The sequence below is a fragment of the Vombatus ursinus genome, unplaced genomic scaffold (assembly GCF_900497805.2).
Source record: "Vombatus ursinus unplaced genomic scaffold, bare-nosed wombat genome assembly UNPS02014830.1, whole genome shotgun sequence".
Taxonomy (NCBI): domain Eukaryota; kingdom Metazoa; phylum Chordata; class Mammalia; order Diprotodontia; family Vombatidae; genus Vombatus; species Vombatus ursinus.
In genome coordinates, this window is record NW_020954608.1 from 8,332,057 (window position 1) to 8,358,432 (window position 26,376).

The 26,376-nt window shown below is 35.5% G+C and overlaps 1 protein-coding gene across 1 annotated transcript in view; it reads left to right on the plus strand.

Moving 5' to 3' along the window:
- Positions 1-26,376, plus strand: part of NRCAM (neuronal cell adhesion molecule) — a 151,603-nt gene that overhangs the window by 50,924 nt on the left and 74,303 nt on the right. The window contains exons 2-8 of the mRNA XM_027838633.1: positions 8,235-8,436; positions 13,098-13,203; positions 16,133-16,329; positions 17,134-17,256; positions 20,682-20,852; positions 21,384-21,440; positions 23,666-23,777. Of these exons, the coding sequence (XP_027694434.1) occupies positions 8,346-8,436; positions 13,098-13,203; positions 16,133-16,329; positions 17,134-17,256; positions 20,682-20,852; positions 21,384-21,440; positions 23,666-23,777 (857 nt within the window). The 5' untranslated portion in view covers positions 8,235-8,345. The remainder of the gene's footprint in view (positions 1-8,234; positions 8,437-13,097; positions 13,204-16,132; positions 16,330-17,133; positions 17,257-20,681; positions 20,853-21,383; positions 21,441-23,665; positions 23,778-26,376) is intronic.

The following is a 26,376-nucleotide window of genomic DNA, read 5'->3' on the forward strand; positions in this document are numbered from 1 at the left end:
CTAGGCACCTTCTTTTCAATATATTGCCTCAGAGAGCTCAAGAGATTTCAAATGAAATAATATTTGTAAAGTGCTTAACACAGTGCCTGGCACGCTATGCCTGTTATTATTAGAGTTTTCTAAAGCACTAAGAGATTGGGACTTGCCCAGGGTCACACAGGCAGTACTGTTAGAGATGGGACTAGTTTATTAAAGCACACATCCTTCCTTTCTTTTAACAAACTGCAAACAAAGCAAAGTATAAGGCTGTATGCACTATCTGTCCCAATCACTCTTTTTATTCTGTTTTGCTTAAATGTTTTCAATTATGATTCATTACAAGGGATTGAATTGTGAATTTGTTTGGGTCTGTATTCTATATTGAAAAAAATTCACAATAAGTAATATTCTGCAAGAAAATAAAAAGGCAATTCAGTGGAAACAAAACCCCAGGAAAACTGATCATTTGGTATAGTGTTTCCTGAGATTTTTTTCCTTAGATGGGGTGTTTCCTTAGATTTTTTTTTCCTTTTCAGCTAGTGATTTTTGGTTTGGTCTTGTTGCTGTCGTAGTATCTTATGAAAGATTCCATAATTGGTTCTCTTGCAACCCTAGTAAGAATTCACATTTGCATAATACTATTTTAAGGTTTGCAAAACACTTTCTTTATAACAACCCACTGAGGTAAGAAGTATATGTGTTGTCCCCTCTTTACAGATGAGGAAACCGAAATTCAGATCTCAGTGCTCAGAAAGAACACTCTGTAGTTAGAGAATCTGAATTCAAATCCAACCACTGCTGGTTATCAGTCTGTGACTTTGGGCAGGTCGTTGAACCTCGTCCATTTCCTCATCTGTAAAGTGAGGGGTGTTGGCTTTAATGGCCTCTAAATTTCCTTCAAGGTCTAGCTCTATGATCCCTAGAAAAACTTCATATATTTTACAGAGACAATGACTTGTCTGTGATCACAGAGCTAGTTAGAGACTGGTAAACATCCTGGTTCCAAGTCAATCAGTCACTCTGTCCACCACACCATACTTCTTTCAAATACATTTTGACTAGTCACCAATATTTGAAGTAGGAGAGAGAAAAGAACAGAGATTGTTTGAACAAGAGCTATCTCTTATTCTAACCCCTCCATTGTTTACTCTCCCATCTTCATCATCCTTGGCCATCCAAATCCCTTAGGCCTGAAGATGAGCCAATAACCACCAACCTGAAGAGGAGACAAAAGAATTGGAGATGGTGGATAAAAGCACCATCCCTGTATATTAGGAGAAAGGGAAGAGGATCAGCCCTTTTTAAAGTGGCTTCCTCTTAGGTCCACATCCTTACCAACAACTCAAGCACTGTTAGTCATCTCCCTGTGAAATGTTATTTACAATGTCCCACTCATATTCTTAAGGCTTTCAAATCAATTGTCATCTTATTCGAGAACACTTCATTTGTTGAGATCACCATGTCAAGTAAGAAATGTGTGTGGGAAGAGTTGACATCCAGATAGAAACATGTGCGTTACAATTAATTACATCTCTTAAAATTTTTTTCTCCCTCCTTTGACATATGCTGGCTGTTACTCTGGGGAAGTCACTTGTGTTCTCAGTTCCCCAGATATCTCTCAAAGATACTAAATTGCAGGACAGCTACAAATATATATTGATAAAGGGAATTTTTTTATTGGGCTCTTCCTAAAAAGTCACAGATCCAATAAAAAACAAACCCTTGCAGTTTTCAATACTCTCTTTTCTTGTCAGAAACTCCCCTAACATCCCTGAATCTAAAATTTCTTTAACATGAATCTTACATAGATTAGCTTAGTTTTGCAGATCTTTTGAAGTATCTCTCATAGACTTTTGTAGACCAAGATTTCCCTTTTTTTTTACATCAAAGACTAAAATCATTAAATCCTTTTGTTTATTAGGCTAAAGTCTGAATGAGCGAAATGGGAGGAAGAGATAGGCTGGGGAGCGTGAGGTAGGAGGGAAAGAGTGTCCAAGACATCTCAACGTATAAGACACATCTGCTTTTTGTGCCCAAACAATCACTGGAAACCACCCCTCCACACATGATATCCCAAGAATCATTTTGTCTTCTAATTGTAACATAAAACCTTAAGAGAAGCTGCCAAGGACCTTAGAGAAAATGTTCTATGGAAGGTTCTATTTTGATACTTACTACCTTAATTCCTCAAAAATTCTCCTTATTTAAAAAAAATTACTGTAATTCAATTCAGATAATACCACAGTTAATTTTTTTAGGCTTATTCTACAGTTACGGATATACATATAATTCATGGCTTCCTTCATGTATGTTAATTATGTTATATTTCTCACCTTCATTGCTGACCTGTGTAGATATAGCCACAAAATTTATGATTGGTTAGCTCAACAATAATAAGAGACTTGATATTTTCATGTTTAAAATTTGAAATGTAAACAATAAATTATGCTATGTAAGTTCAATTGCTGAATAAGATTTCTAACATCATTCACTATGTGAATGTTCATCATTCATTCATGCCACCCACTGATAGGTCGTCATCAAAGTAATTAATGTGTCAAAAGGACAAACCATCACATAAGAATATTTATCAGCTTAGAGACCAAGTAGATCATATTACATATTGTATAGCCCTTATTGTTAATCACCAATGTATGACACCAGATATAAACCAAAGAGGAATATAAGTAATAAATCAGATGTACTTTTAAAGAGCTTTCACTCTTGCCTTAGAAGAGATGGTAAGTAAAATATTACTTTCCATTTGGGGATAAAGTGCTAATTGTTTAAAGAATCATCATTTGAAAGTTGTGTCCAAGAGTAAACATGGATAATTTTTTGTTTTGTTTTTCAATGAGTCTGTTTCATTGGTAGTTGAAATAGGTGATGGTGCCTTTGTTTAGAAAGGCATGTATTACCTTGAAACACATAAACAATGTATTTATTTTACGGTTTTATGGACATTTATTTTATGGTTAAGGTATGTATTGTGGGGTTTTTTTGTTAATAAAAAGGACTCTACCTCTCAGAATTTCTGTTTGCATTATGATAGATATATAACTTAAAAGATGTTAAAAATTAAATCAAATGTGAAGTAATGTATCATTTTTCTGCAATAACCTTTTTTGTGGATTACTGTTATTCAGTGAGGCTTATTGAGGCCTGCTTTTACTCTATGAGGTTTGTATAAGTAAGGATATCTTATATTAACAATTTCCCTTTAATTTATTTTATTCAAATAAATATTATTATTTTGATGTTATCTATATTTTTGGCAAGTGCTTTATTAAAAATTGCATGTCGTATTAGGTCTCGCATGATTTTAACATTAATTTATAAGGAAATTGTTTTTTTAAACAGAAATCACATTAACTCATTTTTGGTATTTTAAAAAATAATTTAATATGATTTATTGAAACTCATTTTACTTAAATACAGGCATACATTATTTCCAAGGTGAAGTACAAGGCAGATGAATTCCCATAGGGAGAGAAAAGACATTTCCATAAATATTATGTGAATAAATAAATATATACATGCATAAAAATAATACTTTTTCTTTGTGAGGGATATAAGCATCCCTCGTTCCTACTGAGTGAAAGGCAGAACTTCCTATGCTATATTGGCTTTTCATTATGATTGAGTGCGTAGGACTTAATCCTATCCGCAGGTATCACCCTCTGATAGCCTGAAAAATTAGGTATGGTACAGATGCATGGAGTGTGGGTGATTTTTCATATGATCTGTACGGGAGTCAGAGGATAGCGTTGAGCATTTGCTTTCTGTTTGCATACAAATGGATCCACTTCATGGCTAATGGTGCAGCTAACATGGTACTACTGAGAGACCTCCCCTCATCTTTGTTCATTTAAATGCATCATTGTGGGAATTTAGTATCTGTCACAATAAGTGAGTCTTATCCTAAATTTCGTATTTTAATTTTTAGATTCTTATTTTTAAGAACACGTAGATATTATAGCAAAGGTTTTAGATGAAGAGGCAGGAATCTAATGCAGGAGTCACTAATGAGTTGTGTGACCTCAGGCAAATCACTTAATCTCTCTTGGCCTCAGTTTCTTGATTAGCAAAAATGAGGGTTGTGAACTGGATGGCCTTTTTTTAGTACTAACACTGTGCATTTATCACTCTTTTTTTTTGTAGATTTAAAACAGACCAGTACCTAACCCAGTGCCTTGCACAGAATAGGTATTTAATAAATGCTCATTGAACTGATCATCATTTTGTTTAAAATTAGGTTTATCTCTTCTTTGGTTTTCAGGATTTCTACTTTTGTGTTTATTTGAGAGGTTATTAATCTGTTAATTTTCTAAGATTTTTTTAAATTACCTGCTTCATTCATTCATCTTCTCATATTTTGTTTATTGAATTTAAAAGAATGCTATTGTGAGTTACTAAATTAATTTCTCAATTATAAAAGATGGAGAGGTGAACGTGTTAAGGGAAAGTTAAAAATGCAATACATTTTGAAGCTGGCATATATATGTATATATTTACATATATGTATGAATACGTATGTATATATGTATCAGTCTGAACTTTTAATATTGACACAATTTAATATGAGAAATTCAGGGAGGTCTGTAGCTTTAGAGTTTTAGCACCTCTTTTCAATCCTAAGCACTTAAACAAGAGTGCTACATTGGCAGGAACCAAAAATAGCAGCTAAAGTGCCATTTCTTTTCTCTGCTGTTAGATCTGTTTTGCTTTCTTTGGACACACATGGTATGCTTACAGCCAATGTAACTTTCTGTAGATAAAACTGCAGAGGTAGATAATTTGTGCTATGCTTGATCCCCTCCTCCTTCCCCCTTGAAGCTTATGCTTGAATTCAGAATCAGCGTTTCAATGGGAAAATTAGGAGGTGTCTTCATCAATCAGCTCAAGCAATATACAGTTATCTCTTCCACATTGCAGGAGTTAGGGGCACAATGCCCCTGTGATCTGGAGAATCCAGGTAAATTTTTTTGGCCCTCTTCTTCTACTGGAGAAGAAGTCTGAATTTTTTCTTTATCTTTTATGAGTGTTCTTTATTGTAAAGTTTGTTTTTGTTTTTTTGTTTTTGTTGCTAGGCAATGGGGTTAAGTGACTTGCGCAGGGTCACACTGCTAGTAAGTGTCAAGTGTCTGAGGCCAGATTTGAACTCAGATTTGACTCCAGGGCCAGTGCGCTATGCGCTGTGCCACCTATCTGCGCCTTTAATGTAAAATTTGAATTGGCCTTCACATGTCATCTGCGGTAAAATTCCCATTTAATTTCTTATGCTGACCTGCGACATATCAAAACCGTGATGGGGAAAGTCACAATGTGAAAGGGGTAACTGTAGATGCCCAGTGAATTTTGATGCAGTTTGAACATGCCAACATGTAAGATGACTTTGATTTAGTTTGGCAATATATTGATACAATTCCATCCTCGTTTTCCATGTTGAAGTTACCTTGGGCTGTTTCTGTTTCTGTGTCCCAAAGAAAAGAAAGCAAGTTCACTAGATGTTACATAAAATACATGAGAAAAGTTTGTTAGGCAAAATTAGAAGGTTTGTGTGGGTCTTTTCCCTTGCCATTGTTCATGTACTTGTCCTCTTAGTGTCTTTGTTTAGAACTGAGCAGTATTCTATAGCAGTCTTGGTCAGTTGGTCACTTATTAAGAACCTACTTGTGCCGAGCGCTGTGCTAAGCATTAGAGATATAAAGAGAAGGTAAAAGACAGTCCTTGCTCTTAGGGAGCTCACAATTTGATGGGGGAGACAACACATGCACAAGATATATACAGGATAAATTAGAGATTATCAACAGAGGGAAGGTCCTAGATTCTAGAGCAGGTTCCTCACCCCTGTTCTAGGAAATCAGGAATCTTTGTTTTTGGGGTTTTTTTTTTTGGTTTTTGGTTTTGGTTTTTTTTATAAAGGTGGGATTTTAGCTGGGACTTGAAGGAATCCAGGGAAGCCAGGAGGTGTGCTAACAATGCAAATATACATAATGGTGTGTTTCATTTGTGTATGTTAGCCATGTTTATCCTCACACACACACACAGAATATTTCAACTTATTTGACAGAATTGATTTCTGTTAAATCAAACTGCTTAGTGACTGGCTAATGATTAGTCAAGTCAATTCATTCAAAATGTAAAAGCTAGTTTGTATATTATTTATGATGAACATATATATATATATATATAGATAGATCATCTAGCCAAATCCTCCCTGTGCTTCAGACTAGGGCCTTGAAAGAAGTAGCCTAGTTTAGTGAGAAAAGTACTGGATTAGAGATAGGTGTCATAGCTTACAAACGACATTTGTAAAATGAGCAAACTTGAACTAGATCACCTCTAAGGTAATTTCTAGCTCCAAGTTCAGAGATCCCTAAGGACATCCTGCACACTGCAACTCCTGCTCTCTCTCTTCTCAATTCAATTAAACATATTTTAAGTCTTTGGCAAGTTCCTTAACACCCAGCTGTTAAGGTGAAAAGGTTGAACTAGATCAGAGGTGTCAAACATGGGTCCCCCATATATAGCCTGAGTGTGGCCCATAGGGGAATATTTAACAGAATAAGTAAAAATACAGTAATACACAGATAATGTTAATTTGTAGTTTTCTAAGTCAATATACAGTCCACAAGGATCCTTATATATAATTCAGTGGCCCCATTTTTATTTGTGTTTGACACCACTTGACTTGATGACCTTTGAGGTCTCTTCTACCTCTAAACCTATAAGCCTATAAGTCTAACTATGCTAGACATTGACAGCCAAGAACAAAACTGTACCTATTCTCGAGGAGGCTACATTCTACTGAGGCAAGTTTTTCTGAACTGCTATAAGACCTTTTTCATCACCCATTAGGTTGTTTATACTGTTCTGCATTGAAGCAGGGAAAAAAATCATTATGATTGGTACTATAATACTGGACCAGTAATCAAGAGTTCAGTTAAATGAAGAGTCCAAGTAGTTAGAACACAAGCAACTAGGTGTTGAAATAGATAGAGCATTGAGCCCAGAGCCAGAAAGACTTGAGTTCCAACCTGGCCTCAGACGTTTACTCCTGTGAGACCCATAGGCAAGTCATTTAATATCTGCTTGTCTCAGTTGCCTAATTTGTAAAAAAGGCATAATAGCACCTACCTCCTCTAGTTATTGTGAGGATCAAGTGAGATAATATTTATAAAAGCACTTTGCAAACCTTCACGTTAAGTGCTGGCTATCATGTGAGGGAATGGAGGGAGAGAAGGTTCAGCAGTCAAATGATGGAAGGGGAATTCTTGAATTCTACTTTAACGACTTTCTAATTTATTCAGTAGTCATTGTGTACCAATTGAAGGTTTTGGAACAAGGAAATGGAAAAGTATATGGTTCTATGCATTAGACAGAGCAATCTGATAATAGTGTATGATACACATTGTCATGCAGACAGATCTGAAGCAGAGAGGTCTATTACAATGGCTCAGGCAAAAGGTATCAAGGGGCTGAACTAGAATGGTAAATCAGTATGTTGTAATCTGAATCAAAGTTTTCTATTTTGAGGGAAATTTTAGCGTATTCAGTCAGTTAATAAGCATTTATTAAGTGCCTACTATGTGCCAGCCACTGGGGCTACAAAGTAAGGCAAAAAATAATTCCTGATTTTAAGGTGCTCATCTCATCTAAAGGAGAAGTCAAAATGAAAACAACTGTGCAACCAAGCTACAGACAGGATAAAGTAGAAATAATCAATAGAGTGAAAGCACTAGCAATAAGAGTTCAGGAAAGGCTTTCTATAGAAGGTAGGATTTTTAGCCAGGTCTCAAATGAAGCCAGGGAAGACAGGAGGGTGGGGATGAGGAGAAAGAGTAATCCAGGCATGGGGAACAGTCAGTGAATATGTCTAGAGTCTGGAGGTAGATTGTCTTGTTCTCTCTTCCCTCTAGATTGTAGAAACACTGCTTTCTGCTATTTTTTAGACCTAGGGCTTTCTGAACCAAACAGAAAACACAGTAATATCCAAAGGCACTTGTAACACAAGTCTTTAAATGAAATAATCATGATGATAAAGATTGGAAATGTTGTGTTACACAGACAGATACAATAAACTACAGAAATTAAGGGTTTTTTAAGACTTTCATTCACAGTTAAATACACAAAAGTTGGCTACTCAGACTTCATGTATAGTATAAAAACTATATTTTGAGCTTTGAAATTCTACTGCTGATTTCAATCATATTAATACATTATTACATTCGCCTTTTATCCTTCTCTTCCAGTCCCCTGCAAGACACTTACTTAAGCACTGCCCACGGATCCGTTGTGGCAACAAGGAAAGGAAATTCAGTTTGCCTGTCTCAGCAGGAATTAAGCTAAAGCAGCTTAAAATCATGCCCCCAAAGAAAAGCTTATCTGTATGCCGAGCTCCTTTGATTCTCTTCCTGTGCCAGGTGATGAATGCCCTGGAAGTCCCTCTTGATCGTAAGTATTAATGTTTTAAAACTTGTAGGCTGAGAAGTCAGAATATTCCCAGCATTAGCTGTCCCTCTGAAATGGGTGGAGTGAAGAAGATCTGTGTCACATGAAAACATGAAATCAAAATGAATTTGCTTGTTACCTGAGCACATGATATTTATTAACACTAGAAGGAACAGGTACACCAATTAATGCAAAAATAGCATAATTTCAAAAAAGAAATTTTCATCCAACTATCTCTGTTTTCTTTGCCTTATGGATTTAAAAAAATGTACTGTGTCAATTAACACATGTTGGTCCAAGGCATTCTTAAATTCTGGTCCTTTTGTTAGGGGAAGCATGTTGTAGAAAATGGGCTTGCATAATGTCTTCTCCAACTCATATTTTTGCATGACTTTCATATAGGGGAGGAGTGTTGACAGTGGGTGCCCTTGGCCTGGGGAGTAGTGGGTGGTATTGCTCCATTGCTTCTTCTACTTCTAGCTCTTTGGGGGTCTAGCTAAGATTCCATCAACCTTTTCTGCCTCTTATCCCTTCCCGTGCTGGCAATGCTGTGGAGGGTATGGTGTGGTCTTTGACCAACTCATCTCTCCTCTGTGCCTAAAAAGGGGGCTAAGGATAATGGATTAAGAATCTTAAAATAAGACCATTTTAACATGTGATTCTAGAATTAGGAAATGCATTATGTATGAAGTTTTATGAATTAGTCATCTTTGATGAAGAATTTAATTACAGAGAAAGTTAGAAACTGAAAATAAGATAAGTGATTTGTGAGGATCCTGAGCAGAAGGGAGTAAATGGTAGTGACTATATTATATCTATTCTCTCCCAAATGGGGAATTATAGGCTATATAACTAGGTCCTGATTAGTGCGAATAATGAATCCTGCAAAGTGGTCCAATTATTCAAATTTTCATTGCATACTTCTACTGGGCTGAAACCAATTGCCTTATTTTACATATATTTATACTTTGAATAGTGCAAACACTTCATCAAATTCCTTATTCCAACTAATATTAATCTGGACCCAGGTATATTCTCTCTGGTATGTGTCACCTCTGTAAAAGATTCCAGGTTATATCTTGGTCCCTTTCTTGAAATGAAAAACAGAATATTCAGAAGCTGGAAAATTATAACTCCAGCACATTGATTTATGCCTTATCCTTAATCTGCATGACCTTCTTAAATCCATTAACTTTTTGAATGGAACATCTACTTGGCAATGTTTTCAAGGTGAGGGAAAGATAACGTTTTCCTGAGGCTTTTCAATTTTTACAATCATTTTCTGCCACAGAGGCTGCTACCAACAAGCTTGGTTTGCACCTCACTCCCTTTTCCTCTGGCACTAGAATCTAAATCAAAATTCAAACCCAGTATTTTTCCAACTTATTTTCAATTCCTTTTTAGTCTACATCCATTTTTAATCACATGACTTTAATTTCAATTTTTTTTCTTAACCTGCTGGGGTGGCAGTATGTGCCCCCTAGTTAAGCACATGCTGAAACATGGAGGGGACAGAAATACTCTTGAAAAAAATGCTTTTGTTCATTCTAGTGCTAAAAGTCTTCCTCTAATCTAACTGTTCACAGTCTGAGGGAAACAGTCACCTGCGGCTAACCCAATTATCTTTGCTAATGGAGAAGCGTAATTACTATGGAAGAAAGTCATAGATAAACCCAAGGCTTCTGTCTCAACCTTTGCAAGCCTGATAACGGGCAGCAATGGAGACTAATGTAAATTTTGCACTGATTTAATTCCTTCCCAGCTGCATGGCCCCTTGTCCCCCTTCCACCAAATCCTGATCTTTTCTTTAGAGTAGTCACTGGTAAAGGGAGGAAATAGCCAGATAGGCAGGAAAAGGAAAGGGAGAGAAAGCTTAAAAATCTGCCCCTAAATTGAGTTTTGACCTTTGGCCAAAATCTTACTTTACAGCTGAGCTTTCAAAGTAATAATTTTCTTATGTTCTGAAAAAACAAAGCACGCACTTAATGATTAACCCATCGGATAGAAAAATCCTAGGAAGAGACATTGCTGGTCTGGCCTGTTTGATCTAGTATTAGACTGTAGCCAAATGGATGCTCAGCGGTGTTTGTCACATTGTTTGGTGCTAGCACTGATGATGACACCATGTGCATAGTGGTGTCTGTGCTAATAGGATCAGAGACAGACAGCACAGTATGTGACAATTCAGATTAATTGTAGTTTTCAGCTATTTTTCAAATTGAAAGTAATTACTTGTCCAGTGCAACACGTATAGAATGGAATAAGCTTCTTGAGTCTCCAGAAGACTCAATTTTGCCTCAAGCATTTCTTTTGTTCTTTCACATGGTTATATGGATAGCTACAGCAATAGTAAAATACATTCAATTAATTCAAGTTCCTGCCACTTAGAACAGCACTGGATCACCCTCTTGTATACAGTTTGGGGGATAAAACTTCAGACTGGAGTTTGCTCCTTTCATCTCTAAGGTTCTAACTTCCCTTTTTACTAACAACTGATTTTCTTTAATCCTTTTTTGCCCACTCACCTGCTGATACTGATGGGGGAAAAAGAACTTGAAAATTGTAAGTTTCTTTTTTATCTGATGGACAGTGTGAAAGTAGAATCTATAACTTTGTAATGCTGAAGTCACAAGTTACAAAATCCAAATTTCATGACTGTGGTTATTTGTGGAGCGTGTGTGTTTGCTGTGGCTAACTACTGCATTCATAGAATACAAAGAAGCTTTAGTATTTTGTACATTTTACTAGGGATTATTATATCTCCCAACAGCCTTTTAGAACACTTTTTTTTACTTTTACTAAAGTGACACTTTGTTTACTCATGTGGATTTTATTTACATCTGATGCAACTTCATGAGAAAATTCCCCAACATTAGGAGAAAAAAGAGAGAACCTAACCAAAATATTCTAAATAAAATTAACTATTCACTACCTGTTGCAATAAAGACTCATCTTTTTGATATTGAGATATAAGTGTTTTCTTAAGATTCATATGTGTAGTTTCAAGTAATGAAAGGCCTCAACTCTTGTAGTAGATGCATTCAGTTTTTCATGAATTGACTTTTCATGATTGTAGAGACAAATGCATCTTACTGATGCTAAGGTTAGAAAAGGAGTAGGAAATCCAAAAAACTCTAATGTCATGGTGGCCATTCTTTTAAGAAGAATGTGTTAAATGCATCAGAAATGTAAATCAAGATAAGAATTGAGAAAAGATAATATTTTAAGGGAGAATCAGCTGGCAAAAGAGTGGTACAGCAGATAGAGCACTGGGATTGGAGTCAGGAAGACCTGAGTTCAAATGTGACCTCAGACACTTAGTAGCAGTGTGACCCCAGGCAAGTCACTTAACCCCTATTTGCCTTAATTCCTCAACTGTAAAATGCACACTGGAGAAGGAAATGGCAAACTACTCCAATACCTTTGCCAAGAAAACCCCATGGACAAAGGTGCATGGAGTCGCATGGAGTGATGACTGAACAACCACAGCAACAAGAGTGATAGGAAAGGTAGTGGGCAGGGAAAGAGGAGATCAGGGTTCTAGGTTGAACAAATCATTTAAGATCTCCGAACCTTAGTTTCATCATGTATAGAAGGGGGAGGCTTAGACTAGATCTTTGTGCTTCTTTCTAGCCTCAAAAGCTGTAGTTTCTCCAAATCAGAAAGCATTTGTTATCTTAGAGTGAACAGTTTCAATAGAGTAATGGATATAGAAACAAGCTTTCTTCATCACAAACTGAGACATATGATGAAGAAGAGTTTTGCTCTCTTAGCCATACAGAAAAAAACCAATGTGGTTAGGTAGCAGTTTATCATCTCACTTTGAATATTGTAATGGAAATATTGAAAAGCAAGATTCGGGGGTTTTTTCAGTTGTTTCTTCATGATGCCATTTGGGGTTTTCTTGGCAAAGATACTGCATTGGTTTGTCATTTCCTTCTCCAACTCATTTTATAGATGTGGAAACTGTAGCAAACTAGGTTAAGTGACTTGCCCAGGGTCACATAATTAGGAAGTATCTGAGGCTAAATTTGAACTCAAGTCTTCATGACTCCAGGCCCACCATTCTATCCACTGGACCACCCATTAAGAACATCCCTAACTGCATTCCTTTTATCCTGAATCTGATTGTCTTTATTCATAATTCATCTGCCTTCTACATCTAATTCAAAGGTCACTGTGTAAACTCCATGCACATATTTCATTTTCAATATTTTAAAGTATATTTTCCTTCCATCTAGGCTCCAGATACATTAGTGAATTTATCTTTTCTATAAGTAAGATATAGTGAAAGCTTACCTCAACTTGACTGTACTGAAACATTTTGATCCTAAGTCAGAGGAATTTTTCATTGTTGCATCAGAAAATAAACTGACTTTGTCTTGTGACTGACAAAATTTTTACTAATCACTATTTTCCTAAGCATTTTGCTTGGAAATAAATATGTGCCTGTCAAGAATCTGACAATGAGATATGTATTAACTTTATAGTTCCAGGTAACTTTTGATTTAGTGCCTACTGAGAGCTATTCTCTTCATAAAAAATACGAAGGATATTTGGATAAATTTTGTGAAATTTAGTGTTTTTCTAGAGAAAATGACTGATTAATATATTGAAACAATTGTTCATTGCTCTACGTCTGTTTATTCTATTCAACAATGAAGTGGTGCAACCTCCAACCATCATTCGTCAATCTCCAAAAGATTACATTATCGACCCCCGAGAGAATATTGAAATCCAATGTGAGGCAAAAGGAAAGCCTCCTCCCAGGTTGGTATGCTTTAAAAAATGTTTTGCAAATTGTAAGAGAAAACAAGAACATTTCCAAGCATAAGAACAAATATTAAAAATAAATATAAATTAAAGCAAATTGGGAATAAAAGCTATTCCCATTTGGATGTTTCTATATATGACTGTCCAAGCTGCCCTTGGTTAAGATTGTATTAGTCTCTCTGGCTTTTTATGCCTTTCAAAGGTAGTATACTAAATGCTGAAATTTTCTCTAGGCTCATTGTTTGTTTCTTCTATTATTTATGTTCTTTCAAAGTGGATAACACTTGAATTGGTTTCAAATGGTCCTAAATAGTTCTCCAAACTCATACAGAATTCCATGGTTAGGCTTCTACATATAGAATATAACACAGACATCACTTAAAATATTTTGAATAATAATGTTAGATTATGGCTTGATGCAAGCCAGAAGAAAAGAAAAAATTGCAACAATCCAAGCTGCCCCCAAATAAAATTAGCTTCTTCCACAGCTAGTAGTCTCTCCATTATTTGAGGTTCTTATGTGGTGACTGGATTGAAAATCTTTGGATATTATGGAAGAGAGGAAGGAATTGCTATTTACTTTTGGATTGAGGTAAATAACTTCTTAGGTCCAATTATGAGATTTACAGAATCTCATAGAATTACGGATTCTACGACATATGCATTTTTAAGTGAGAAACAAATGACACTCCAAATATTTCCTAGACTTTGTTCACCATTACTAACCTTATTTCCATCACAGTAGACAGGCAATTGGAAGTCATTCAGTTCATCAGACATTTATTTAGCATAGCCTACAATATAGGGCCCCTGCATTCTAAGCACTCTTCTGGGTGATGGGTACATGATCCCTGCACTCATGGAAGAATATAGTGGGAGATACAACAAAGGTCTGTAATTTCAATGATGTAGGATATTGAAATCCACAGAGCCATGCCCTTTAATGTAGTAGATGATCTTTGAGAGTTTCTCTGGCAAAAAAAAAAAAAAGTTCATCACTTTATGGCTAATCTGCTGAGGAATCTCTTTAAACTTGGCCCATGGATAAAAGACTTGAATTCCGTCACCCAGGCCTTCAGAAATGGTGAGAGTTGCCAGAGTCTGTGTTCTTCTGGCATAGCCTTCAGCATCACCACCACATTGGGAATTAATCGAACAACAGGCATTTATGGAGGATATATTACATGCTAGGGGTACAAAGGTGCTAGGGATGCAAAGACTATGGCAAAACAGTCCCTGCTGTCAAAGAACTTACATTCTAATAGGGGAGACAAGTGCATTTATAGGTATATTCAAAACACATACAAAGCCAATATAGGGTGATCTGGGAGTCAGACCTGTAAGGCAGTAGCAGCTGGAGAGACCAGGAAAGGTACTGGGGCTGAGTCTTAAAGGAAACAAGAGATTTCAGGAGGTAGAGGTAAGAAAGTATCTAAAGCAAGCATCGAGGGATTTGCACATGGTATGATTTCATACAATAAAGTATGTAAATTTGGAGTTCATACTAAGTGTGTAGAGAAGTAGAAAATGTTGAATAAAGAAAGCCATTAACTAAGTCAAAACATTGATCTTCTGGTCAGTCATTCAATCAATAAATATTTATTAAGCACCTACTATGTGACAGGCACTGTTAAGCACTAGGAATTCAAATATGAAAATGAAAACACACATACAAAAAGCTCCCAATACAATTCAGTCCCTGCCCTCAAGGAGCTTAAAATCTAACAAGGGAAGAGAACACATAAAAGGAAACTGAAAAGGAGGGGGCAGAGGCACCTGGCCCGAAGCCATGAAGCCAAAAAAAAGTCCAAAGGAGGTTTAACAGTTCAAATTTTTAATCAGTAGTTTGTTTCAATTTTATATGTTTTGCTTTATTGTTTCAGAAATTTTATTTTTTAAAAATCCTCTTCTCTTGTTTTTGTGGATTAGATTTATAGTTACCTTTATTTTTAATACCATCTGTAATCCTGTATTAAAGAGGGAAAAAGTGCCTAGAGTTAAAAAAAAAAAGTACAACTTGGAAACACGTGCTCTTGTGTTAGCACGGTCATTGCCTATGCTGTAAATATGTTTCTAAATAAAGTGCTGAATTACATGACCGTTATGAATGCAAAGGCAAGGAATTTGTTAATGAAATAAATCACTGTATGCACACATCATCAGAATCTCATTTGACTTTTTGGATAGCTCCCTGTGGAATTTACTAAATTAGCCAGGAGCCAGCAACTTGCAGAATATATTTGCAGAATCCCAGCTCTCACTTGCAAGAAATGAAATATTAGTCAACCCCTATATGGAATTTGCTACATTTCCATAACTTAAAGCTGCCCTAACCAATTAAAAGACATAGTTCCAGCTGACGCTTTCAATGTCACATTTCAGCTCCGAGCAAATTTTTACAGACAGGTTACCAACCCTCTGAACAATGGCATCTATAATAAAAATGCTAATGAAGCTCTAGGAATAGTAAGACTGACAGACTAGCTTCCTATGTTTTCTTTTGAAAAATGACAGGCAATTTTCGTGCTTGATTTCTCCGCTGAGTCCTATTGGTGGTTAGTTATAAAAAAGATATGGACCTGAAAATGGAGAACTAATACTTTATTTCTAGGTCATCATTCAGAAATCAAGCACTTCATGCATGAATAATTTTCTAAAGTTGTGGTCTTTTATATTGGACAATTTGTTCTCAATTAAAATCTATGCAAGTCCTTGGATTATATATACACATATATATATATATACACATATATTTATACAATGCATGTATCTAAATATTCCATTAGGATGTATGTATATATGTATGTAATATACATCTAAATATTCTACTGTACATATACATATATTTAAAAAGGAATTTTTAGAGTGATATGACTTTTCTAACTCTTTAGCGTATTCTGATCTCATGTCTTTTATTTGATGGTAGCTTCTCCTGGACACGCAATGGGACTCATTTTGACATAGACAAAGACCCCCTAGTAAAAATGCTGCCCAACTCAGGAACCCTTGTAATCAGCATTACAATTGAAGGGAAGGCAGAGACATATGAAGGAGTCTATCAATGTACTGCAAGGAATGAACGTGGGGCAGCAATTTCTAATAATATTGTCATTCGCCCATCCAGTAAGTAAAACTTGTAAATCAAACCTGCTATTTCTCTTTTTGGGTGTTCCTCTTTTTGTAATTCTCAGCTTTTGTAAAACTGTGGGGGTTTTTTTTATCATCAATACAATCTCCTTCAAAAATGAAGATGTTGTAATAATAAAGCTTTTCATGTTCTGCCTTTGAATTGCAAGAAAATCACTCACTTTTCCAGTTTTCTCTAACAAGTTCATTATCTAAACCTTTTTCCGACATAATTTTTTTTGTCTTATGTGTATTTGAAAAAAATCATAGTAAATGGTAACAAGGCATTATGAAAAGAAAATATTATTTTTCAGAACCAACGTATTTATCTGTTCCTAAATTATCTTCTATACAAACAAGTTTCCTGAGGTCAAGAGGAATTTTATCCAATATATAAGGCATTTGGAGATATGTAAATCAAATCTATTTGAATTTTTTCCTTGGTGTTACTTTTTTTTTTCAAAACAGTATGTGCTTCCTCATTCCTTACTTTACATAAAATAGCATCTGATAACAAGCTTTGATGTTTTGTGTGGTATTTTTTTTGTTAGTGTCAAATCTTGGCCGAGATTCTCTGATAGAGCATTTAATAAGTACTATTCACATTTTTAATAAATTGCATAGAATTAACTTCAAATTTGAAGTTCAGCCCATCTTCTTTCCATAAGGATAAATGGTTAAGATTTATAAATTGAATTGAGAGGAATGGGTGAGACTATGAGACGTTTTCCTTTAACTGTATCTTTTTTAAAAGATTTCCCAGTGAAGGGTTAACTTAGGAGCTGATGTTGTATTTAATAGGATCTCCCTTGTGGACCAAAGAAAAACTGGAACAAATCACAATTCTGAAAGGGCAGTCTCTCATACTTCCTTGCAGACCCCCACTTGGATTACCACCACCTATCATATTTTGGATGGACAATTGTAAGTTGTAAGAAGATTTAAAGCATGTCATTTTGTTGTTTTAATGTGAGGTACTACTTTTTGTGAGTTTTTTTAAAAAATTAAGTTCCTAGAGGAAAACTGATACTTATAAAAATACTGTAATCTAAGTTACATTGCATATTAGATTAATTAAGAAGATAACTCACAAGGTCATACATATTGAATGCTGAAAACAAAATTTCCTCAGATAGCAATCAAAAACATTAGTCTTTGAAGGGGGAAAAAGACTCCCAAATTTTAATTTCCAGTGTTGAAATTTTGTTCTTTGGGAAAACATGCTGAGAAGACACCCCAAAAGAAAAAATACAAAGCAAACTTTCTGTGTCTCCTTATTTGTCTCTCTGTCTCTATCTATTTCTTTGTCTCTTTGTGTATATATCTCTCTTTGCCTTCCTCTCTGTCTCTTAGTCTCTGTCTCTCCCTTTCTCCCTCTTTTTTCTATTTTTATATGCCACCAAGGAATCTACTTTTACTCCTGTTTATTGTGTTTTACAAAATAGTAGAACTTCAATTCTTGCTTGTATTGATACATGACAAAATTTGCAAGAATAATTTGCTATCCCTTATTAGTTTAATTAATAATATAACAATTATGTTAGAACACATCTCTACAGGGATGGTTTAAGATTTCACAAAGTGCTTGCTTCATTACCACCCCGTGAGGATTATTGAAGGAAGTACAGATGTTTAGTGCGGACAAGGAAAGAATTAGAAAGAACATAATGGCTGTCCTCTCAAATATGAAAGATTGTCAGGTGGAAGAAGGATTAGATTTATTTTGCTATACTTCAGAAGGCAGAATTAGGAGCAGTGGTTGGAAGTTGCAAGGAAGCTATTTTCAGTTCAATGTAAGGAAAGATTTCCTCACACTGAGTGATGTTCAGAAGAGGAATCAGTACCTAGTTTTCTATCATTGTAGGTCTAGAAAAAATCATTATTTTTCAGGGATTTCACACGAGGAATTCCATTTCAGCTAGAAATTGGACTTGATAATATGAGTTTCCTTCCAATTCTGTAATCTTATGACTCTGAGTTCTATCAGACACTAGCTCTTTACTAGTCTTTCCCTTCCACAGAAGAAGGATCCTAACCATTAGTCGGAACATTCACATTCTATGAGGGTAAGAAAGGACACATACATACTAGATATTGAAATAATACATGACATTGATTCAGCACTTTGAAGTTTCCAAAGTTCTTTACACACATTATCTCATTTGAGCCTCACAACAACTCAGTGAGACATGGTTTTGGTTTTGGTTTTAGACTTATGGTTTCATGGGTGTAGGTACCCAGATAATGAAATTCCCTCTGCCAACACAGGTAACCATTTTCTCCGCAGTTTATGTATTCGTGAATGTCTGGTGCACCAAGAGGTTAAGTGACTTGCCCGTGGGAACTAATAAGTTTCAGAGACACTATTAGATTTCTGATCTTCCTCACTCCAAACCCAACACTCTATCCATTGTCTATGCAAACTGTGTCTATGTAACACAGCTAATTGATTGGACCTATGAAGGCTTTCCCAGTAGTAAAAATAATAACTCTCCTTCGTGTTGTGGACTTAAAGTTTTAAGGTAGGAGTTTTCTTCACAACTCTTTGAAATAGTTTCTCTCTGTCTCTTTGTCTCTTTCTCCTCTCTTCTTACCTTCTCTCTCTCCCTCTTTCTCCTCTGTCTCTGTTTTGGTCTCTCTTGCTGTCTCTGCCTCTCTGTCTCTCTATTTTTATCTCGCCATCTCTCTTTGTTTCTTTCTCACTGTATATCTCCGTCTCCATCTCTCTCTGTTTCTGTCTCTGTCTCTCTCTCTCTCTCACTCTTTCTCCCCCTTCCCCCCTCTCCTAATAGAATATAAGATCCTTTAGGACAGTGACTGTATTTGTGTCTTTTCTTTGTATCCCTACTGCCTATCTAAGTGCCTTGCACATAGTAGATGCATAATAAATACAACTTGAATTGAACCTAATTGAACTAAGGTTCTGACAAGCTTAAGGATTTTCCTGTAGTCATACAGCCCATAAGTGTCAATTCTTGGGGCCCTGGACAACTGAAATGCTTTATATAAAAGTGTGTGTATATACACATATATTATAAATACATATACACATATGTTATACGTATAAATTTTCAAGACAAAATTCTCTGTGAAATAATTTTTCAAGGGGGATCCATACGGAATTGAAACTTAGGTTTCATGATTGATTTGGGTATTCATGAACAATAAACTGACTTATAGATTCACTTATGAATAGTTAGTCATTTCCCTCTAGGCTCTGGTGTTAGTATGTTTAAATTCAGTGATGCAATGGATAGAGGCCTGGGCCTGGAGTCAGGAAGACCTGATTTCAAATCAAGACTCAGACTCTTATTAGCTATGTGATTCTGGACAAGTGGTTTAACCACTGTATGCCTCAGTTTCCTCAAATATAGAATGGCACCTACCTACCAGGGTTGTTGTAAGGATCAAATGAGATAATATTTGTAAAGTGCTTAGAACAATGCTGGTCACATGGTAGGTGCTTATTAAATGTTTGTTTCCTTTCCCTCCACTTGAAATTTTGATCATGCCTTGACACCCCTATCTAGATCAAAGTTGGAAGTAAAGTGACAAAGCACTGAAACAAGACCAGAGTTGCTACCATTTCTATTTAAATATAGCACATATGGAATTATGGGGGTACTTTTAAACTATCACCAACCTTTGTCTATTTTGCAAATGATTTGCAACAACTATGTGAATGCAGTTTAAGCATGTCACCCTTAGAGATTTCATCAATACAACTTCCACAAATAGTTACCATACAATTAGGAGTAACAAGCCTTTAGATCATCTGTCAAATTGTATTGAGGCAGTGGGATGCAGTGAAAGAAACCTGCCCTTGGAGTCAGCAAATCTCTATTCAAATCCTCACTATGATGCTCACTAGCTATGTGAATGTGGCCTAGTCACTTAACCTCTGAGCCTCAGTTTCATTATCTGTAAAATAATCCTTGCAATTGCCAACCTCAAAGAATTGTTGTAAGGTTGTAAACAGAAGTGTTTGTGTATGTGTGTGTGTAATATATTAGCTATTAAATATACTGATAATAAAACCCTTAGGACCTATATACTGAACTTTTCTTCACTGTTCTCTTTTTGCATTTTCCCCTCAATGAATTATTAACATCTTTGTATTGCTGGAATTTCCGCATATAAATTTTTATAGTCATCCCCTCTTGTTAAGTAGTTGTACAGGAACATATAAAAGGACTTAAAGGAAATTTTCAAGTGGGGAGAGGGAATGGAAAAATCAATATTTATGAAGTATATTTTAAAGTGCCTAAAAAGTTATTCTGCTAATGTTGAAAGTGGCATTTTTCAAATGGTATGAGTATATATTTAGTTTCCTGCTTCCCTTTCCCCAGCTTTTCAACGCCTTCCCCAAAGTGAAAGAGTTTCCCAAGGTCTAAATGGAGACCTTTATTTTTCTAATGTGCTACCAGAAGATACTCGTGAAGATTATATTTGTTATGCAAGATTTAATCATACTCAGACCATCCAGCAGAAGCAACCCATTTCTGTGAAAGTACATTCAAGTACGTATTAAATTTTCTAAATTTATATTTCATTCAGGTTTACTAATACAAAATACGGACACATATGTATATATGATATACCACCTATATTGAACTAAATAGGTTTATTGAATAAGAAATTATCTATGTATCCCAATAAAGTATTGTGATAAGTATTATAAATGTCAATAGATGCCCGGATACCTTATATATTTTAAAATTTGCACTATGAACAATGATTGTGTGTCTTTGCTATTGTTTCATCAAGGAACATGCTATCTAATGCTTAGTTTTGGTACTGTTCTTATTTATAAAGTATGACTTATCACATCCTGAATTTTAATCATCTTCTTCAAGTCTGAGTTGTAAGTTCACAATTTTATTGGTCAAAAGTGATCACATGACAGTGATATCTACAACTAGTTTTTATTTGCTAGAACTGACAGTCATTAGACTGTCATTAGACATTATCAGTTTGCTTTTGTCACCCAATATTTTTAATCCTTCCCCCTTATTTTTGGTGCATTTTTCATAATATTCTGTTTATTTCAGTGGATGAATTGAATGACACTATAACTGCTAATTTGAGTGACTCTGAGTTTTACGGTGGTAAGTTATGGTGATCATAACTGCTCTTGTCTCCATTGTAGAAATTAGTAAACTAACTCCACCTCCATAGCTACTTAACCATAACTGCTTTTTTAAAATTTTATGTAGTCCTGTGGATAGAAACCTTTAAAATTGTGTTACTAAAAATTTTTTAATATTACTTACATTTTTCACATTGTAAAAACTTCCATTCTAGCTGTGTATGTTTACCTGGAGAACCATTTCACATGATCTAGAAATTATTTTTAAATTTAACTTCTCTATTCTTTTTTTTTCTTTTCACGTTTTCCTGTGCATTCAGTGAAATGTTGAAGGGCATATTAATGTTCACTCAGACTAACCACTTGTTAAGTAACAGTAATATCTTGAGGCATTATTAGTGAATAATCCCAGCAACCAATAACTTGGTAGATGCTTTTAAAAATTATTGCATTTCCCTAATTTTATCTATTTTCATTTTATATAAATGGCAATAGCATTTTTCTTTTAAGTCACTTATGGATCTTTTAGATGAAACTATTTTCCTTGACATGTACACAGATGAGTTATTATAATCAATCCCTTTTGTTCAAGTAATCCTATAACAAGACATAAAAAGATTTTGTAAAGTTTTCAGGGATAAATATAAATATCTATTTTTATTCAATAAAATTTTAAGTACTTACTGAATGTTTATATTAAGTGCAGTGTGATATAAGTAGATAGGCAGAAAGTCTTGAAATCAGAAAAACCTGGGTTAAGTTCCTCCTCTGCCACATACAAATGGGACCCTGGGCAGTTCACTTCACCTCTTAATCCTCATGTAATTTTCTGAAACTGTAAGTTGGAAGATATGTGCTGTTCTGCATTGATAAAGAGTTCTCTCACTGGGTGGGCCCTAAATCAATGAAACCTTAGAACCTGTAAAAAAAATTATGTAGCTAATGTAGAAAGGAAAACCAGCTATTATACCCTATTAATATAATCATTATGCCAAAGTATTTACCTTCTTTACACTGTACTTTTAAAACAGGTAAGAGTTTGGTTTTACATTTTATATACATTATTGGCCCCTGAAATCCAAGTTTTATCAACAAAAAATGTCCAACATTCATGTTAATTAACAGTTAAAGGTGAACTAAAAACTATTAAGGGGCAAATTGAACATATGCTATTCAGTTACAAGGAATATATGTTTGCTGCACAATGGCCCGACTTTTATTTGATTGCTGTCTCTTTATGCTCCATTAAAGAACAGATTCATCTGCATCCCCACAGAACCATTTCCCATAACTTGAGCTAGGTTTACATAGGGTAAGCCTCCTCACAATCTCTGAATCCTCAGCAAAGTCCTGATTATTCTCTTACAATGTAAAATCATTCCTTTCCTCCCCTCCTCCCTGACCTTGTAAGATTGGGTCTTCCTATCTCACTAGGCAAGAAATGCTGGGGCTACTCTTATGTTCCTTCCGACTACTAATCATGGGAACTTTGACCTTCTCTCTACTCAACTATATGAGTTTGCCCCTTCTTAGGTAGCCTACTGCCAAGTCCCTCCCCCCCCACCAGACTTACTGATGTCAGACTTAGTGAGGACACCTGATCAGTTTAGTCTACTGCAGTGCTGAACTCCTGACCCCAAGATCAAAAGATCTATCAGTCTCAGCCTCCTGGTAGCTGGGATTACAGGCCTGTATCACTAGGCGCAGCTTCATTCCCTTTGTTAACTCAAATGCCACAGAATGACCATCTGTTATCAGCTAGTCCCTCTTCAAAATGCTCAGTCACATTTTTGATCAGATATAGGTATGTGTGTATATGTATGTAAACACATACATGTACACATTTATCTTTGGCATATATGACTATATATTTGATATATGTATAAAATATATCTATCTATATTATCTATGTGTATATATACTCAATATAATAACTTATACTAAAGCTTAGTAAATACATTTTAAGAATATGTAAACCTATAGATTGTTTTTAAAAGTCTTCCTGTTTCTAGGAGATTGGTGGGTAGTGAAAATAACGTCTCAAGTATGCAACCAACATAAATCGTTGCTAGGTCTAGCCGAATAAGTTAGGGCAATGAGTCTGTATGTGGCCACCAATTTTTGACTTCCAAACTGAAATGAGTATGAATGTAGGCTAGGATATTTAGGGGAAAGAAATTGGAAACGTGTGTCCGTGGCTACTTATAGATGTGATTCTGTATTTGTTGACTTTCTTCACTGCAGCCAAGTCCTATATCGAGAGGCCTCCAAAACTTTTGACTCCAGAAGGCCGCACAAGTCATAAAGAAGAGTTACGAGAAAATGTTCTTTCCCTAGAGTGTATTGCAGAAGGCTTGTGAGTTGATTTTTGTCCTAACATATATTTCTAATAAAAAAAAATCAAAGTATACTTATTTAGAGGTTTTTGTATTATAGGCTATGAAAGGCTATGCATGTGCCAAGGAAACATTGCTAAGTGTTTTGAAAGTAGGCAGGATGAATCACACATTTGTTAAACTGCTTAGTTTACAAGATTGGCATAAGTTCATATTTACTTATTTTAGCCTTTGGCTTTTAGCTCAATTGAATAGGTACTATTATTGTTCTGTGACTGTTAAGACTGATTGGCTGACTCATTTTTCTGAGATCCTTCAGCTACTTGGAAGCCATAAGACTATTCTGACATCAAAAGGGGATTCCATTCTAAGTTAATATGGTACAATTTGGAAAAGTTAAACCTAGACAAAGATGTTTATTTTGATGAGAAATGACCCCATATCTGTGTTTTATCATCATTTCCCGTGTAAGTGAAGTAAGGGACTACAGCCAGATAAGCCTTAATCTATCACCACTACTAGGAAAACAAAACAGAGTGTAAGCCCTAGTCACACTGTCAATAGCATCCTCATATTAAAAAAAAAATAGCATGTTGCATTGTTTGTAATACTTGAACATTTCAATATGTTGCTTCTTATATTTCTTTTCTTAGGAGAAGGCTTAATTGTTTGTATTGGTTATAACTCACTATCAAATTTGCTTACCTAAGGATTTCATAAGAGTCTTAGGATCCTAGGAACTGGGGGTCTTCTAAATCAGATGATCCGTGGCACTCATTATACAGGTGGGAAAGTTGAGGTTTTAGGATAATCTTTAGATTCCTTTCTCTCTCTTAATATATAAACCCATTATACAATATAATTACAGCTCTCCCCCCTCCATACTATTTGGCAGTTAAAGGACTTAATCATTGGTGCACAGCTAATTACTGACAAAGCAAGACTCGGGACTAAGTCTCCTGATTGCCAGTCTAATATTCCTTCTACATCCTGTTGTCTCTTCTATTTCATATAGTTGCCATGTTTAAAATATTGTTGTCACCTTCAAACCATAAGTGCCAAATGATCCTCAAAACTCCCTTTATTCTTTCCTTAGTTCTCTATGTCTTACTGTTTTACAGGTAGTTATTAGTAACAGTACTAACTTTCTTCACCACAATTCTGTGAGTCAGGCACCCCATCTTACAAATGAGAAAACTGATGCTCAGACGGGTGACATTATTTGCCTATGGTCATACAGCTAGTATAAGTGATCTGAAATTGGTTAATATTAGCTATGTGAACCCCCCATTTCTGCATACCACAAAACTTCCATAGCATCAGGGCATATTTACCATTAAGGAGCCATCTAGTCTGCAGACAAGTTTCAGGACACTAGAAGGGAAATTTGTTGCACATATTATTGTTGGCTCTTCCATTAACAATGTCGACTGAAATCTCAGAGACAAGAGCCTCTGCTGGCCATAAATGATTCACTCAGTGTTTTCCCTGACCTCGCAGCAGTTGTGTGTGGGAAGCCACTGGGCTCACATTCTAATCCTGCCCCCGACTTTCCTAGAATAGGCTTCCTGGTATTCTTTTTCCTTTACCAGGGTGTGTTTGGAGGCCTCTCCTGGCCAGTGTGGGAAATCACTCTGGCATCTACTGCTGAAGGAACCCAGCAAACTAGTCCTAATATCCGCTTTCTTGTATTCTTTGTGACATCCTTCAGATCTACTTTAGCTTGATTTTAAGGGAGGAATAGGGTACAATACAATGATTCTCAGACGTTTTGGAGTTATGCCACTCTTATAGTGGAAAGGACACTAATTTGGAAACTCTATGAACGTGGGCTAGTCACCTTGACTTCTCTGGGCACATCTATACAATGGAGAGAGAAATGTTGGCCTAGATAATCTTTGGATTCCTTTCTCTCTCTTAATATATCAACCTATTATACAATATAACTACAGCTCTCCCCCCTCCATACTATTTGGCAGTTATTTAATTATGATTTATTAAAATAGGATTTTAAAATTTTATTTAATCCCTTCAGATGATCTGGCTCCCTGCATGTATTGCAAAACCACTTTTGGAAAGCTCTGGTCTGATCTTTTACAAGTAAGCCTGGCACTAGGGACAAAGCATCCAAAAATTCCTTATTTGCAAGAACTTCCAGCTAAAAGAGGAGTCAGAATAAATTTAGTAATGTATAAAATGTGCTTATCCTTCCCACTCTCCCTATGAGATTTTATGATCACTTCAGTCAGTTTAGTCTATAAGTCTATGTTGTAAAATAATAGAAAGCTGATGAATGCCTTCCATTTATATGATGCCTTTAATTTTTTCCTTTGTTATCTTCACAGATTGGGTTTATTATAAAAGATGTTTGCATGGTTGTAAAACATCAAGTACTATATAAATGTTAGCTATTATTATTTTCCTTTGAGAAAACATTTTTTCCATAGTCACTCAATCCAATATTTTATGAAAAAAGCAGACACAATTTTTTAAAAAAATGTTCACAACAACCCTATAAGGTCAGGAAAGCAGATATTATCTCCCTTTGGGCAGATGAGAAAATGGAGGTACTAAGAGTTTAAAATAACATGTGTGTGCACTTCCCACCAGTATTATTAA